At 43.0% G+C, this 18,513-nt stretch overlaps 1 protein-coding gene across 6 annotated transcripts in view; it reads left to right on the top strand.

The window, feature by feature from the left end:
- REPS2 (RALBP1 associated Eps domain containing 2) overlaps positions 1-18,513 on the top strand; it is a 258,360-nt gene that overhangs the window by 88,818 nt on the left and 151,029 nt on the right. For all 6 annotated transcript variants that reach the window (XM_062183462.1, XM_062183461.1, XM_062183458.1 and 3 more), the window contains exon 5: positions 5,499-5,596. In XM_062183462.1, the coding sequence (XP_062039446.1) occupies positions 5,499-5,596 (98 nt within the window). The remainder of the gene's footprint in view (positions 1-5,498; positions 5,597-18,513) is intronic.

Below are 18,513 nucleotides of genomic sequence, written 5' to 3'. Positions count from 1 at the left end.
ATATAGCATGTTAAGGGTTGGTATTTTTTTAGAATTGTTATTTCTTTCTGTGAACATACCAAACATATTTCTGTAATAACTGCTTTTATGAAACTTCTTTTTTTAAATTTATTTGACAGGTAGAGCTATAGACAGAGAGAGAGAGACAGAGAGAAAGGTCTTCCTTCTGTTGGTTCACTCCCCAAATGGCTGCCACGGCCGGTGCTGCGCCAATCCAAAGCCAGGAGCCAGGTGCTTCCTCCTGGTCTCCCATGCAGGTGCAGGGCCCAAGGACTTGGGCCATCCTCCACTGCCTTCCCAGGCCACAGCAGAGAGCTGGACTGGAAGAGGAGCAACTGGGACCCATTTGGGATGCCGGCGCCGCAGGTGGAAGATTAACCAAGTGAGCCACGGTGCCGGCCCCTTATGAAACTTCTTAAAAAATGTTGACTATGCAGAATCACAAGAGTTAATCCTATCTTTAGAGTGAGCACATAAAGGATAATATCAAGCAGCTATGTCCTGGAATAAGAATAAAGAAAATGCTGGAAATAACATTTTGCTGAGAAGTTCCTCACATGTATGGTTGTGAGGTTGCCTGCTTGCTCACGTTTATGCTTTGCTGGCCATGTTAGCAGTCAAATACACTAGTGGATTCTCAGGATGACTTGCAGGGTTGGCTGCCCAGACTGTAAGATTTAAAGCTCTGTGAATTCACTGCAGCATCTTGTCCTCCTGAGGTTCATAGTCATGGTTTAAGGTATGACCTATTTAAGGTCTTCTAGAATTGACTATCCTTGTAACCTCCATTGTTTATTTTGTGGGCTACAGCTGAAATTGACCAAGTTTCTGCAGGTTTTGGATGCATTGAAAATAGTGGTGACTTGTAGAGGGTCACAGAAACAACAATATATGTTAGGCTGAACTAAAATGAGGCTGTAATCTTGCAGAGAGAGGCAGGTATGGCATAATGGAAATTGCTTTGGATTGAAATCAGAAGATATGGGTTTCCCTGACTGACTCTTGATATTGGGTAAGCTGTGAACCAATCTTTCGTCTCCTGTCTTACAGTGGACCAAGAGTGTCCTGTGTTAGTGTTAGGAGGATTCAGTGAGAACATAACTTTAAATTTGGAAATTCAGTCCTATGCAAATGCAAGATGATGTTGCTAATGGATATTAACAAGAAATCATTCTCCTGCAACTAGAATATACCATTGGTGTTGGCAACTAAATAGAATTGAGAATTCTTCATTTTCCTCTTACAGTTTTCCCTACTTGATTTCTATATTTTTAGAAGTGAGGTTTTGCTTTTTCTTTTCCTAATCATATTTGGCCTTGGACATTGATAATTAAATTTTTATTTATTTAATTGAGAAGCAGAAAGAGCAAGTACATTCCCATCTGCTGGTTCAATCCCTAGATGCTCACAATGGCCCCTAACTGCACCCAAAGATGGGAGCAGGGAAGTGAGTTTGGGTCTCCCACGTGAATGGAAGAGATTCAAATATTTGAACCATCACCAACTGCCTTCCAGGGTCTTCATTAACACGAAATCAGAGTCAGGAGCAGAGTCACGACTCCAACCCAGGGACTGTGACATGGAATATGGATATCTTTTTTAATAAAAGATTTACTTATTTATTTGAAAGTCAAGAGTTACACACATGGAGAGAAGGAGAGGCAGAGAGAGAGAGGGAGAGAGAGATTGAGAGAGGTCTTCCTTTCACTGATTCACTCCCTAATTGGCTGCAATGGTCGGAGCTGTGCCGATCTGAAGCCAGGACCCAGGAGCTTCTTCCGGGGCTCCCATGCGGGTACAGGGGCCCAAGGACTTGGGCCATCTTCTACTGCTTTCCCAGGCCATAGCAGAGAGCTGGATTGGAAGTGAAAGAGCTGGGACTTGAACCGGCACCCATATCCGATGCTGGCACTGCAGGCAGCGGCCTTACCCTCTATGCCACAGTGCTGGCCCCCATGGGTATCTGAATCACTAGGGCAAACATGTGGTTGTTGATTTTTAGATTTTTTTTTTGTTCTGTTGAATTGGTCTATCACTGATTTCTACTAGTGATATCTATCTATCTATCTATATTTAAAAGTATTTATACTCTCTACTTCCTGCCCCATTCTTTCCTCATTCCATCCAAACTGGGCTTGAGTTCAACCAGTGACAAAGAAGCAGCCTGCTTCTTTCTGGATTCTCAGGAATTCATGCCATGGCTGTCTATGCCTTCATTCCTTTTTATACATTTTTAAAGTGAAGTAGTATTGATGTATGATATAATTCATACATTTTTAACCTTCATTTTGAGTTTTAATAAATAGATAAATCCTTGTAGCTACTAGTTAGATCAAGAATAGAGCATTTCCATTATACTAGAGATATACCTCTTCAGTCCCTCCTGGCCCCACCTCATGCAAGCATTGTTCTGATTTTTATCACCATTGATTTAGTTTTGCCTCCTCTAGAACTTCATACAAGCTGCAAAACTGCAGTTCTATGTGTCTGCTGTCTTTTACTCCGCAAAATGGTTGAAATTCATTCATATTACTATGTCAGTATTTTGTTCCATTTTATTAGTAGTATTCCATTGTAAAAAGGTACCACAATTTGGTGATCCATTCTCCTGTTGACGGGTACTTGGGTTGTCTCCAGTGTCTGGTTGTTATGAATATGGATACTATAAACATTATGTATTAGTCTTTTTGTGTCATATCCTGTTGTTTCCCTGGTACCTAGGAGTGAAATCATTGGGCTTTGGAATAGATTTATAAGAAACTGCCAAAACATTCAGATTGACATTGAACATCAGAGTGATGAAATCTTCAGGTTTTTTTTTTTTTAATACTCCTTTCTTTGGAGAAAGATAGCACTTCTAGTTCCTTATTAAACCTCTTACAAAGGGGTTGAAGAATTATTTGTTTCATATTGTGTTGAACGTTTTGGATTTCCTTTGGGAAGAAAGAGTCAAGGCAATAAGTAATACCTCCTGATTCAGATCCAATTGAGGAATTAGAAGTCACAGCAAAGATGGACTGAATGTCAGCTTTGTTACTGATATAACTGATCAGATCACATGCCTTTGATTTGTGGCCAAATGGACTTCAAACAGTCACCTTTACAATCACAAGCAAACTTGACTAGCCAAGGCTCCCCATATGAGTTGGAAGGGAAAATCTACCTCTTCAAAAAATGACTCATATGTAGCTGAGTCTTCTTCCAAGCCTTACTAATGTGATATATTTGTCTCCTCCAAGGGAAGGCCCTTGTAGGTGAGAGATTGGAGCCAAGGACCAGATGGGTCCATATGTCTCAACTGGGTAGTAGAAGCTCCCTCATTTCTTATGGGAGAAGCACATGGGATTTGCTTCCTGGGGAAAGGTCATGAACACTAGAATTCTGACCATGCTATGGTTTACTGTGTTTAAAATCTTTCAGCAGAGTGTAGTCGATTTTAAGGGTTGAATTTGGCATTCTACCAAAATGGCATGATTTTAAAAATTCTACTTCTCAGAAGACATCTGCCTACCAGCAGAGACTTTTAGTATTTGGATTATATGCTCTCTGTGGATGTTTATTTTGTAGGTTATTTATTTTTAACTATTCTTAGCAGATTCTGAAAATTCACTTAATGCTTTACCAGGTAATGGTTTTAATATTTTAATGTGTGTTAATGTATTTTAGTGTGTCATTGTATTCTGGTTACTAGGAAGAAATACAAAAAGCAGATATGAACCTGAGTGTTTTGCTGTTCTTTTTCTTTTTAAAAGATTATCTATTTACTGAAAGACAGAGTTATAGACTGGAGGGAGTCAGAGAGACACAGAGAACTCACTCCCTAAATGGCTGCAATGGCAAAGGCTGGGCCAGTCTGAAGACAGGAGCCCAGAACTCTATCTTGGTCTCCCATGTGGATGTAGGGACCCAAATCACTTGGGTCATCCTCCACTGCTTTCCCAGAGGCATTAGCAGATAGCTAGATCAGAAGCAGAGCAGCTAGGATTTTAATAGATGCTTCCGATATGGGATGTAGGGGTCTCGCGTGGCGGCTTAAGCTACTGGGCTACAATGCTGGCCCCTGGTTTGTTGTTCTTGATGTGCATTGTTATAACTTCATTATGCTAGAAAAGGTCAAACTATGCCATATGTGACGCCATAGGAGGCTGCTTTGCTCTCTACCTAGATTTATTTTTAAGTAAAGCTACAGAAAGAAAGCATTTTACTTACTTATGTTTTCAAAAACTTGAACTATTAACCCACAGAAATGAGAAATGGTTTCAACTTGAATGATAAGTTCTCCTTTCTGTTAGAGCTGAATACTACCTGGTTATGTTTAACTGTCTCCCTGTAATCTTGTCAGGGTCATCATTAAGTTCTCTGGAAATAAAAGGGGTAAAAAATGCATTTATTTTTGTGGCTTACAAATTTCTCTTAAGGGAACAAAATCATGTTTCACTAGTTTAGTTATTGACTAGCAGAATGATAAATATATACTTATTTGGTTTTTGTTGTTTCTACTTTTTAACATTTTGTCTGATAAGAGAGACTGCTATTTATTTTTCAAAAATAAACAGTAATGTTGATTGTGTTCAAAATGTATATTAGTTTTCTTCTTGGGCAGTGGATGAGAAGAGGAAGACATTGCAACAGGGAGCTATGTAGGGAACTTATTGATGTTTAGAATCAGAGCACTTCCACCATGTGCTTTGCTAACTACTCTTGTTATCTATTCCAGTTGAGCTTCTCACTGTTCTGCCCTCACATTCTATTTTTTTTTTATTTTTGACAGGCAGAGTGGACAGTGAGAGAGAGACAGAGAGAAAGGTCTTCTTTTTGCCGTTGGTTCACCCTCCAATGGCCGCTGCGGTAGGCGCGCTGCGGCCGGCGCACCACGCTGATCCGATGGCAGGAGCCAGGTGCTTCTCCTGGTCTCCCATGGGGTGCAGGGCCCAAGCACTTGGGCCATCCTCCACTGCACTCCCTGGCCACAGCAGAGAGCTGGCCTGGAAGAGGGGCAACCGGGACAGGATCGGTGCCCCGACTGGGACTAGAACCTGGTGTGCCGGCGCCGCAAGGCGGAGGATTAGCCTGTTGAGCCGCGGCGCCGGCCTCACATTCTATTCTTAATTGAAACCTGTTGTAAATATTTTTCTGCTCTATCATGAACTGGCAGAATTAGTTAAATATCTTTATATTGTTTAGTAAAGTTGCACCCAAGAGCATCAGAGTTTGCTTATCCTACATGGCTCTTTGAGCATAAACATGAGGTTCTAGAAAACTTCATGGAAAATGTGAATGATGAAACAACCCTGCGTGGATCTCAAAACTGTGTTATACCAAAGCAATCTTATCTTTTGATCCAGTCTTTCATAAACTTTCAAAATTCCCTTTGTACTCTAATTCCTTTGCTAGTTCTTCCCTGAAGCATAGACACTGTAAACCAGTTTGAATGCGAAGTCATAAATTTTGGGTGGAATTTTTGCATACCTTGCTGATTTTTCCTCCTACTGTTTCAGCTCCATACGAAGCTAGACAGCCACTTGTCCAGCCTGACGGACCCTCATCAGGGGCCCCAGGAACCAAGCCCCTTCGGCATCAGGCTTCTCTTATCCGGGTGAGTGATGATGTGGGATTATGCCAGAGGGAGAGTGGAGATAAGATTTGGACTGTGGGGACATGGATTTTTTTTAAAAAGCTTTATTTATTTGCAAGTCAGAATTACATAGAGAGAGAAGGAGAGGCAGAAAGACAGGGACAGAGAGAAAGTTCTTCCATCTGCTGGTTCACTCCCCAATTGGCCTCAACAGCCGGAGCTGTGCCAATCTGAAGCCAGGAGCCAGAAGCTTCTTCTGGGTCTCCCACACAGGTGCAGGGGCCCAAGGACTTGGGCCATCTCCCTCTCTCCCTCCCTCCCTCCCTCCCTCCCTCCCTTGTTATAGACAGTGAGAGAGAGAGAAAGAGAAAGGTCTTCCTTCTATTGGTTCACTCCCCTAATGGTTGCCACAGCCAACGCTGTGCCGATCCGAAGCCAGGAGCCAAGTACTTCTTCCTGGTCTCCCATGTGGGTGCAGGGGCCCAAGCACTTGGGCCACCCTCCACTGTCCTCCAGGGCCACAACAGAGAGCTGGACTGGAAGAGGAGCAACCGGGACTAGAACCCGGCACCCATATGGGATGCTGGCACCGCAGGTGAAGGATTAACCAAGTGAGCCATGGTGCCAGCCCCTGGGCCATCTTCTGCTGCTTTCCCAGGCCATAGCAGTGAGTTGGATCGGAAGTGGAGCAGCCAGGACTTGAACAAGTGCCCCTATGGGATTCCGGCACTGCAGGCGGCGGCTTTACTCGTTACACCACAGCGGCAGCTCCATGGATTTTTTCTTTAAAGATTTATTTATTTATTTGAAAGGGAGGGAGGGAGGGAGAGAGAGAGAGAGAAAGAGAGAAACACGTACACACATACACACACATTTTCCATTCACTGGTTTACTCTCCAAATGGCTGCAATAACCAGGGTGGGGCCAGGCTGAAGCTAGGAGCCTGAAAGTCCATCCGGGTCTCCCACATGAATGCAGGGATCCAAGCACTTGGGCCATCTTCTGTTTTCCAGTGTGTATTAGCAGGGAGCTGTATGGGAAGTGAAGCAGCTGGGACTTGAGCTGGCACTCCATATCTGATGTCAGTGTTGCACACAGCTGCTTAACCTGCTGTGCCACAATGCTGGCCCCAGGGGGACATGGTGTTTTGATAGCCCTTCTTTTTCACTATAAGGAAGATATAAAATTACCTCCTCATGTAAATATTAAGCTTCTTGATTTGTTGCTTTTGTATTTTCCCAAATGTTTTCCACCATGTGTGTTTCCACCTCTTCTCAATGTCCTGTAATAAGCCAGGCTAGTTCTTGATTGTTAGTATGTCTAAAATTTTCTTCTACCTTCAGCTGTGTAATCATTAGGCAACTTGTTCAGGAGAGCTTCACTTTTTTTTCTTTAAAAAATTTATTTGAAAGTCAGAGTTACACAGAGAGAAAAGGAGAGGCAGAGAGAGAGAGAGAGAGAGGCAGAGAGAGAGAGAGAGAAGTCTTCCATCTGCTGGTTCAGTCCCCAGTTGGCTGCAATGGCCGGAACTGTGCCAATCCAAAGCCAGGAACCAGGAGCTTCTTTCGGATTTCCCTCGTGGGTGCAGAGGCCCAAGGACTTGGGCCATCTTCTACTGCTTTCCCAGGCCATAGCAGAGAGCTAGATCAGAAGAGGAGCAGCCAGGACTAGAACCGACACCCATATGGGATGCTGGCGCTTCAGGCCAGGGCTTTAACTCGCTGCGCCACAGCGCCAGCCACCAAGCTTCACTTTTTCTAAATGAGCATGTGTTGGCTCTGCATTATTCTTTATTATTACTCATTCAGTGCCTGGTTAGCTATTTTCCATTTGTTTTGTGCTTCCAGTCATGTGGTAAGGTTTTGGAAGGCAGTGGTAGTTCTATGTTCTCTCACATTGTCTACACCAATGCTGTTTGAAGAACAGTTACTTCATAAGTGGCCGCAGGTATGTTTCCTGTATGTAAGAGGGGTAAGAAAAATATGGCAAAAGAACGGGTGATATCTTAGTTTCTGCTAGCTACACCACGACTCAGGCCTTTTCAGCTTCCCTCCCTGCAGTGTTGTCCCTAGGCTGTAGAGTTACTATCTTCTTGTGTGATTGTAGCTGTTGTCTTAGGGGCTTATCTCAGAGTCCTATGCTAGAGGATTCAAATTGTCAAAGAAGGTGGAGTGTGTGTGTGTGTATGATAGAAATTACAAAAAGCTGGGTTTACTGTTTGACACTAAAGATAAGAGGAAGTGGGGTAGTTTGTATAATATTTCAATTGTGTAACACAGGAAGAAGGATCATTTATCCACAGGCAGTTCAACTCAAAAATAGAAGGGTGGTGTCAGACACTCCCATAGAGAAGTGGGCTGCTCATCTGGAACAGAATAAACAAAGTCTGAACAAGTTCCTGTGGCTCACCTAATGCCTTCTGGGATGGAGCACTGTGTTAGACATGGTACAGACTTGATCTTCTCAGCTGTGTAACAAGGAACTTTCTTAAAGATAATAATTTAGCCACATTTTTGTATTTATATTTAATATTTCCTATAACTGTAAAATCTAGATACTGCTATACTGTTGACATAGATGATTTGACTGTGGCCAAGAGAGTTGAAATAGTCTAAGATTTCATTCATAACTAGTAAGTGCCAGAGTCATAATTTGAATTTAGGCCTGTCCAAAATCAGGACCTGGACTTTTGATGACTTTTCTCTCCCAAGAGTCTCATTACAAGGAGATTAGGTTCTGGAGTTACTGCATAAACAAACAGTGGGAGAAGCAAAAAAATATTCCTGAAAATCCCTTAGTAGTACCACATTGAAGAACCAAGATGCCATTCTCCTCTCCTGGGGTTGGTAGAGCTCGGTTTTATCCCCAGCTGTCTCTTCAGCTGAGCCTCAGATATAGTAGTTGGCTGCATTTAGAGATCTTGTGGTACAAAAATATGTGCATTTAAACATGAGGATCACACCCATCGTGGAGGGATGTTTACATTAGGGAAGGAATTGGAGGGATTGAGATTCATCCCAGATTCTCTGGGTTGTGGCTGTGCAGGTTCCTGCATAGTGTGTTCTGGTTCCAAAGAAGCAGTGAACCCTCAGCTTTGCACTGGTAGGACTGAGTTTGCTGGACCATTTCTTTTTTTTTTTTTTTTAACTTTTATTTAATGAATATAAATTTCCAGTATACAGCTTATGGATTACAATGGCTTCCCCTTCCCATAATTTCCCTCCCACCCGCAACCCTCCCATCTCCCGCTCCCTCTCCCCTTCCATTCACATTAAGATTCATTTTCAATTCTCTTTATATACAGAAGATCAATTTAGTATACATTAAGTAAAGATTTCAACAGTTTGCACCCACATAGAAACACAAAGTGAAACATACTGTTTGAGTACTAGTTATAGCATTAAATCAAAATGTACAGTACATTAAGGACAGAGATCCCACATCAGGAGCAAGCGCACAGTGGCTCCTGTTGTTGACCCAACAAATTGACACTCTAGTTTATGGCACCAGTAACCACCCTAGGCTGTCCTCATGAGTTGCCAAGGCTATGGAAGCCTTCCAAGTTCACCGACTCTGATCATATTTAGACAAGGTCATAAAAGACAGGGTGAGGATAGTAACCAATGATCCTAAGAGTGGCATTTACCAGGTCTGAACAATTATACAGCATTAAGTGGGGAAGAGGACCATCAGTACACACAGGTTGGGAGTAGAGCCATTGGTGGTAGAGTAGAGGTTATGATTACAAAGGAATGAGGCCCAAGTACACTAGACAGGGTCTAGAACAAAGGACAGAGTCATTATTAGAGGAGCTAAGAAAGGTGCTGTCTAAGCTACAATTAAGTTCTCTGATTGAGAGGCAAATAGAACCTGATAGAAGGGGCTTGATAATAATCCGGTGGGCTTTAGGCCTTGTAAGTTAAGAGGCCCAGACCTATCTATCTCTTCACATGGGGTATATCCTAAGGGAGGTGTGAACCTCCTAGGGGAAGGCACTCTGTTGACTTTCATTACTTGGCTGGCCTGCTGGACCATTTCTACTGAGCTCCCTGGCTGGGACGGCTAGAGACGCTCACTTGGATTGGTTCTCTGTGACTTCTTTTCTTTTTCTTTTTTCTTTTTGACAGAAAGAGTTAGACAGTGAGAGAGAAAGAGAGAGAGACAGAGAGAAAGGTCTTCTTTCTGTTGGTTTACCCCCCAAATGGCTGCCGCGGCCGGCGTGCTGCACCGATCTGAAGCCAGGAGCCAGGTGCTTCTCCTGGTCTCCCATGTGGGTGTAGGGCCCAAGCACTTGGGCCATCCTCCACTGCCTTCCTGGGCCACAGCAGAGAGCTGGACTGGAAGAGGAGCAACCAGGACAGAACCGGCGCCCCAACTGGGACTAGCACCTGGGGTGCCGGCGCCGCAGGTGGAGGATTATTAGCCTAGAGAGCCGTGTGCCGGCCCCATGTGACTTCTTTTCTAAATCTCTAGGTCCTCCTTTCTGCTGACAAACATGCTTCTCAATCTCTTCACTCAACTAATACTTAGTGAGTACCTACTAATTGCCAGGTACTGTGCTGAGTGTACAGAAATGAGGTACAACACTTGTAGGCCCTGCCCTCATGCAGCTTATAGGCTACTGGAGGAGGCTGTTGTTAACCAAACCATCACAGAGTAAATATATAATTATGTGTGATATAAATGTGAATTATACTGTGCTTTGAGGATATAAAATGAGGGTGGAGTACGACTGATCCTAGATGGCCAGAGGTGATCAAAGATCTAGGGGAAATTAATGTTTGGGCTGAAATGAAGATATATGAGTGTTAAGCAGGTGAGCAGGTGAGAATGGAGGAACAGGCAAGAAGGTAAAGGGGACCACATATACCAGATAGTTTTCATGTGCTTACCATTTGATACACATCATCTCTTAAGGTACTCACAGCTATCTATCTTATGAGTTAGTCACTGTTGCTATCCTGTTTTGAGATGATAAAACCTGAGGTTTAAGGACATTTAATTTCCATCAGGTTCACAGTTAGGAAAGAGTAGGTCTGGAGTTCAAACACTGGTCATGATTCCCTGGTGTCTGGCTCAGGAATTGGATGGGTGGTGATGTCATCTGTTGAGTTAGGAAGCCCTGGATGTAAAACTAGTGTTGAGTTCAGTGTTGGATGTCAGAAGTTGAGCTTTTGAGATAACCTCAAGGAAGTCTCATTGAATCTGTAGGTTATATGGCTCTGGGGCTTTGGTGAGAACTGAGGGTGGACATAGGCACGTAGTAGCAGTTGGCCATCAGAAGGTCACATGGTATAGCCCAGAAGAAACCAGATAGTTTCTCACCCAGCCAAACTCTGTGTGACCTTGGCAAGTTCCTTCTCTCTTCTGTATCATGGATAACTTGAAATGAATTTAACAGTTCATTTTAACCATCCGCAGCAGTCTGATTCTCTTAATGTTGTTTGGCATCAGTAGAGGTGCCACCTCCTGTTTGGAGCATAGCCTTCTGTTTAAGAGGAGAGCAAGGTTTCTTGCTCAGGACAGCAGTCTGCCGTCTTCATGGCAGATGTATTTTCCTTTCTTCAGTTCTTGGGTTTCCTTCTTGTGCCTGTCAGCTTAGCTTGGCTGGACTCCATGTTCCAGAAAGCAAAATGCCAAGCTGAATTAGTCATGAAGATGAGGGGACTTGAAGTGAAGGTTCTTGGTGGTTGGGGCTTAGTATTTATCGGGCATGGTGCTAGGCTTGGCTGGGCTGACTAATTCCCCTCATGTTGCTGTGTTTATGTGCGGATGGCATCCTCCCTGTCTCTTCCAGCTTCCTCTATGCTCGTATTAAAATATTCTTGTCTGATTAGAAGGAGACATGGCCTCTGGGTCCTAGAGGGGATCTTTAGGGACCCCCATCAGTGCTGCTGCAACCCTTGGAGTTGGCACGTTAGAAGTGCTTGTGCCAGATTCAGTGCTCAAGCTTTGGAATGAGTCGTCTTTTTGCCTAGTATTTTAAGAATTTCACTTCTTTTGTTCGAATGCTGGATTTTTTTCCCTTTGGATTTTCAGATGCTAAGCATATCCTGTGTTGGTGAATGGTTGATAGTGGTTTGTTAAAAAATCAGAAATCTTCCTTCCTGCTTCCTCCTTTTATCCTGTGTTTCGAGGTCATTTTGTGGCTTGCTTTCCAGCGGTTATCCTAAATAAAGATAGGCAGTAGTGGATAACATGGTTGGTATAGGGCTCAGACTTGTACTTTCTGCTTCCACTCTGCTCCACAGGGTCATCAGAAACTACCTTGTGTTAAGTCCTTATCTAAATTTGATTTCTTGGCAGCTTTTGACACAGGCCACCTTCTTGTGATGCTCTCATTTGTTGGTGTCTGTGATGCCATACTCTCCTGGCTTTCCTCCTGTTCCTATAGATACTTCGTCCTAATCTTTTTCAGTCCTTCTTCCTCTGCCTCTCCCTTACATGTTGGTGATTCCTGAGATCACTCCTCACTCCACTTACTCTTTAGCTATGTGGAGGTTGACTGCCACATATCTCCATTGCCAGACATCTTCACTTGAATGTCCCATTGTCACTTTATTTTTTTTATTTTTTATTTATTTATTTATTTTTATAGGCAGAGTGGACAGTGAGAGAGAGAGACAGAGAGAAAGGTCTTCCTTTGCCTTTGGTTCACCCTCCAATGGCCGGCGCACTGTGCTGATCCAAAGGCAGGAGCCAGGTGCTTCTCCTGGTCTCCCATGGGGTGCAGGGCCCAAGCACTTGAGCCATCCTCCACTGCACTCCCGGGCCATAGCAGAGAGCTGGCCTGGAAGAGGGGCAACCGGGACAGAATCCGGCGCCCCGACCGGGACTAGAACCCAGTGTGCCGGCGCCGTGAGGCAGAGCATTAGCCTGTTGAGCCACAGCGCCGGCCCCCATTGTCACTTTCAACATGCGTCTCTATAGCTTTCACCTTTCTACTCCACGTTCCTTGCACCAATTAGCATGAGCCAGAAGTCTGGTCATTGTCTTTGACTCATTACTCATCCATTATGCCCACCCAATTTTCAAATGCTGGCCATTTAATTTACCAGATAATTGTTTTCTCTGTTCATCTCTCCATACTTCTTGGTTCAAACCACTATCCTTTGTCCCCAGAGCTATGATATCAGCTTCTAACTTTCTTGTTGCCTCCAGTTCTGCCCTCTTCCATCTGTTATCCCTACTGAAGACAAAAAATTCTTAAAAACATATTTACTCATCCTGCTGACTTGGTTGAAGCCTATCACTCCTGCTTGTTGCTTTTAGCACATCGTCTACATTCCTGAACATGATTAATGGGGCCCTGGTGTCTGGATCCTGCTTATCTTTTCAGTCACAGTAGCTTACTGCTTCTCTCCCTCCATAGTCTGGCCACAAAGAACTTCTGGTCATTTCCTGTGATGACCTGTATGGTCAGTGTTCTTTATGGGAGCCTTACTCTTCATCCCTGATCTTGCCTTCTTTGTTTTCTCCTTTGTCTCAGTTCATCTATGATTTCTACCCATTGATAATGTCAAATGGGAGAATTTTCTAGTACATTCTATGTTTCTGTTTTTGCATTCTTTTAAAAATGGTTCATTGCTCATCTGCTCATTTATCTATGAAACAGCCAGAGAGATGAGAGCTTGGTCATTATTGCTTTCCCATCTCAGAGACAACCAGAATTGCTTGTGTCTTTTGCATTTTATCCAGGAACTTTCTATGCAGATACAAGCAAATACTGATATTCAAATATGTGTGTGTGTGTGTGTGTGTCTATAAAATGCATGTAATATATTTTTACCTGATTTTGGGGAGATAGGTTTGGCAAATGAAATACCTTCCAACTATATCTCACTAGAAAAAATATCTTTTTAAGCAAAACACACTCACTTTTCAGGTCCTAAACATACATGCTGCAATGTTTTCTTTTCTTTGCATAGGGAAGACCCTAATAATCTTCTGCATATTCTACAATATTCACTACTCTTGTTACTTCAAAGATGAAGCAGTGCCAAACAGTTTAGGGACCTCCAGCACCCTGCCATTCTACCTAGAGTTCTGGCTGTATTTCTGGTGGAAAGGCCTCAGCCTCTGAGGCCCCTGAAAGAGATTGGGGACCTCAGCTTCTTTTCAGTTCTGTACATGAGGCTTGCATGCAGTGGGGTTTGCTGATTATGCAATAATGGTAATAATGTTGAATTACTTAGTTTACAGATAGAGATTAGGGCCAAGAGACACTTTTGTTAGAGATGATAAATGTCAACACTGAGTGTGTGTGTACCTCTCACCATTGCTTACACAGCTGAATTCTCTTTCTCTGACTAAAATAGAAGGTAGGGATGAAGGGAAAGAATGTATGTCTGTGCTTGTATGTAAGAGGAAGATCTGCTTTGATGTATTTTGTTGGTATGTATGCATCTTGCTCTTGATTTGAGATCTTGTTTACCAGATTCATTCCCCATGTTATTTCCAACTCTAGCTGCAGATTTACGGCATCTCCTAAGGGCTAATGGGTTGGTGGGTCCCTCAGGTGTTCCACTTCACTGCGTCTGTTGTTCGACCCACAGATACCTGATTGGGCACTATTTCCACAGGGGGCGGGGTATGTCTTATTTTTCATAGTATCAAGCCTCCTGTGTACTTATTTCCTTCAGCTGTCTATATTTCTTGTTCATATTTTCTAGCTCTTATTTTTGTGGAAGGAAACATTTTGTTTCAATTGATCCACAAATTCCCTTTCCTCAATATACATCGTTTTGAGCTGTTTTTTGTTGAGTTCTTCATGTACTTACTATGTACCCATACTTCTTAACAATTAAAGAGACATTAATTGCTTGGTTTCTTTGCTGACAGGCACTTCTAAATGAAAGGTGAAAATATTTTGTGTTATGAGAATATTAAAGGAATCCTGGGTCATTGAAGGAAAAGTGATTCCAGGAAGTAAGAGGAGAGTATCTGGAATAGAAATTGAAGAATGTGTATGGAAAATACATTCATTCAATCAATGTTAGGAGTAATTGGGGTGCTTCCCTAAGGCTTTGGAAAATTCATACTTAGAGAAAGTGAGATATGCAGTAGGAAGAGTAAAAATGGTAGGCTGGTACACACTGGATTCTGGCATCAATTTAGTGGTGTTAAGATAGTTGTTGAGGCCGATGCCGCGGTTCACTTGGCTAATCCTCCACCTGCAGCACTGGTACCCCAGGTTCTAGTCCCGGTTGGGGTGCCGGGTTCTGTCCCAGTTGCTCCTCTTCCAGTCCAGCTCTCTGCTGTGGCCCGGGAAGACAGTGGAGATGGCCCAAGTGCGTGGGCCCTGCGCCTGCATGGGAGACCGGGAGGAAGCACCTGACTCCTGGCTTCGGATTGGCGCAGCGCGCCGGCTGTAGTGGCCATTAGGGGAGTGAACCAACAGAAGGAAGACCTTTCTCTCTGTATCTCTCTCTCACTGTCTAACTCTGCCTGTCAAAAAAAAAAAAAAGACTAGTTGATGAAAGAAACATGTACTTTTTTTTTTTCATATTGTCAGCAATGTTGCTTTTCTCCACAAGTTGTAGGGCATTGCATTAAAGGCTTATGATGGCCAAAACTTTCCTGGTAATAGCTGGAGCTCATGTTAATTTGATAGACAAGAGTTCCTCTGATTTAGCTTCTCAATTATAGAAAACACCTGATTCAACTGCTGGTTCTGGAGAGTACTTTGTCAAACTGCAGGGGAGAGTGTTATTTGTTTTTGCTTTTCCTCAGGACCCTTTGCTCTCAGTTACATTCTAGGCTATTAGTACAGAAGCCTTCTTTACAACAGCTCCATTGCAACCCTAGGCCCATCAGTACTCCTCATGATCTCAGGTGAGCAGGTAGTGGCATGCCCCCAATCGCCTGACGCAGCAACAGTCTCACTACTGACTGAATGCTTCTGGTCCCAGTGCTGTGCTGGCCCCTGCAGTCCTTCTAGTGGTGGTTCATGGTAGATATTCATCCCCCATTCATCTATTTGAAAATATTAATCCAGTAGCTTCTATGGACCAGCCACCATGCCAGGGGTACACGGAGGACTGTAAACATGGTCCTTCTTCTTAAGGCAGTTACAGCCAAGTGGAGGAGATGGATTTGCATCCGATGACTCCACTTATGTATGTAGCATTAAAAACTGACAATTATGCTAAAGGCAAGGGAGTTTTCTGATCAGCATAGGAGTTTTTTTTAAACTTTTATTTAGTAAATATAAATTTCCAAAGTACAGTTTATGGATTACAATGGCTTCCCCCCCCATAACTTCCCTCCCACCCACAACCCTCCCATCTCCCGCTCCCTCTCCCATTCCATTCACATCAAGATTCATTTTCAATTATCTTTATATACAGAAGATCGATTTAGTATATATTAAGTAAAGATTTCATTGGTTTGCACTCACACAGAACATAAAGTGTAAAATACTGTTTCAGTACTAGTTATAGCATTAATTCACATTGGACAACACATTAAGGACAGAGATTCTACATGAGGAGTAAATACACAGTGACTCCTGTTGTTGACTTAACAATTTGACACTCTTGTTTATGGCGTCAGTAATCTCTCTAGGCTCTAGTCATGAGTTGCCAAGGCTATGGAAGCCTTTTGAGTTCACCGACTTCGATCTTCTTCCTACAGGGTCATAGTCAAAGTGGAAGTTCTCTCCCCCCTTCAGAGAAAGGTACCTCCTTCTTTGATGGCCCTGTTCTTTCCACTGGGATCTCACTCGCAGAGATCTTTCATTTAGGTGGTTTTTTTTTTTTCCCAGAGTGTCTTGGCTTTCCATGCCTAAAATACTCTCATGGGCTCTTCAGCCAGATCCGAATGACAATCCTAGATTTGAACCAAAGTCTGCCTACCTCTAGAACATGTCCTCTTTTTGCTCCTCCAATCAGTAGCCTCATTATCTAAAGCAGTCTTTGGATTCAGTCCAAAAATCTGACCTTGGACTGCTTTGAGTGTGAAGGGGAGGACTCAGTGGAGGGGAGACAGGCAGCCTTGACCTGAGTGGCTAGGATGTGCGTGGCAATGCAATTACAGCATTACTGCAAGTCTAGAGCCTTGTCAAAGTCTCCTCTTCTGATTTTTCATTTTCTTCTGGCTTTCTCCTCTAAACAAACAGCAAAATCCAAACAATTGTGAAGGAACAATGCTCTTGTGGAGCAGCAGATCTTATTCCTGATGGAAAAATTAAATAATAAGCATTTCTTAGGTTGATCAAAATAGTGTTAGTGTCACATACTAAATTGCAATAAAATGATCGGATGCCTGAGTTGTGTGACTATGCAGGATTCTTTCATGTAAAAAATAAGATGGTACTCTGTGTAATTTAATAGTCTAGCATCCCAAATCTTAAACTACAGTAGATGATGGGGAGGGAGATGTAGATATAGCATAGTCATAGCTCAAGCTCAGAGCCTCAGTCTGCAAAACTGCTGCAATGCTTCAGACATTGCAGTGGAGTTCTTTCACAGAAGGAAATGACATATTTTACAGGATGGAGAATAGAAAAAGATAACTATAGAGCTTAATGATCAAGAGTTCATGCTCTGGCCTCAGTTCATTTTCTGGCTGTACTCTTTACTAGGTGTATGGTCTCAAGAAACTACTTCCCTTACCTAAGTCTTAGTTTCTTATTCTGCGAAATGAGACTAATGGGACCTATTTTGCAGAATTGTTGTGAAGGCAAAAATAGATCATGTGTATAGGTACTCATGTTGCCTGGCACTGAGCAAAGTAATGACTACATAGTGGCTAACATCCTTCCATGTCTGTAGTGATAATTTAAAAAGTTATTTTATTTTTTAAACTTTTTTTTTGACAGGCAGAGTTAGTGAGAGAGAGACACAGGTCTTCCTTCCGTTGGTTCACCTCTCAAATGGCCTCCATGGTCGGCGTGCTGCGCCAGTCCGAAGCCAGGAGCCAGGTACTTCCTCCTGGTCTCCCATGTGGGTGCAGGGCCCAACCACTTGGGCTATCCTACACTGCCTTCCCGGGCCACAGCAGAGAGCTGGATGGAAGAGGAGCAACTGGGACTAGAACCTGGAGTGCCAGTGCCTCAGGTGGAGGATTAGCCTAGTGAGCCACGGTGCCAGCCTTATTTTTTAAACTTTTATTTAATAAATATAAATTTTGAAAGTACAACTTTTGGATTATAGCAGCCTTTCCCCCCATAACCTCCCTCCTACCTGCAACCATCCCATCTCCCACTCCCTCCCTCCCATCCCATTCTTCATCAAGATTCATTTTCAATTATCTTTATATACAGAAGATCAACTTAGTGTATACTAAGTAAAGATTTCAAGAGTTTGCACCCACACACATACACTACTGTTTGAGTAGTAGTTTTACCATTAATTCGCATAGTACAACACATTAAGGACAGAGATCCTACATGGGGAGTAAATGCACAGTCACTCCCATTGCTGTTGTTGTTGTTTTTTATTCCCATTGTTTATTTAACAACTGAAACTCTTATTTATGATGTCAGTAATCACCTGAGGCTCTTGTCACGACCTGCCAAGGCTATGGAAGCCTCTTGAGTTCACCAACTCCAACCTTATTTAGACAAGGCCATAGTTAAAGTGGAAGTTCTCTCCTTCCTTCAGAGAAAGGTGCCTCCTTCTTTGATGGCCTGTTCTTTCCGCTGGGATCTCACTCACAGAGATCTTTCACTTAGGTCATTTTTTTTGCCACAGTGTCTTGGCTTTCCATGCCTGAGAAACTCATGGGCTTTTTAGCCAGATCTGCATGCCTTAAGGGCTGATTTTGAGGTCCGAGTGCTATTTAGGGCATAACGTTAGTTTATTTTAATAAGCCAGTGACTTTGTGTGGCACATTAGGCTCAGAGAGATTCCTATTGTTGGTTAATCAGCCTTCAAACTGTTGAAATTAGATCTTTCAAAGTGTTTGGTAATAGGCACATAGAGATACAGAATCTC

This window comes from Lepus europaeus, chromosome X (genome assembly GCF_033115175.1).
Source record: "Lepus europaeus isolate LE1 chromosome X, mLepTim1.pri, whole genome shotgun sequence".
In the NCBI taxonomy this organism is placed as follows: Eukaryota; Metazoa; Chordata; class Mammalia; order Lagomorpha; family Leporidae; genus Lepus; species Lepus europaeus.
The sequence above is the reverse complement of the archived record's forward strand: the minus strand, read 5'-3'. Positions and strand labels throughout refer to the sequence as shown.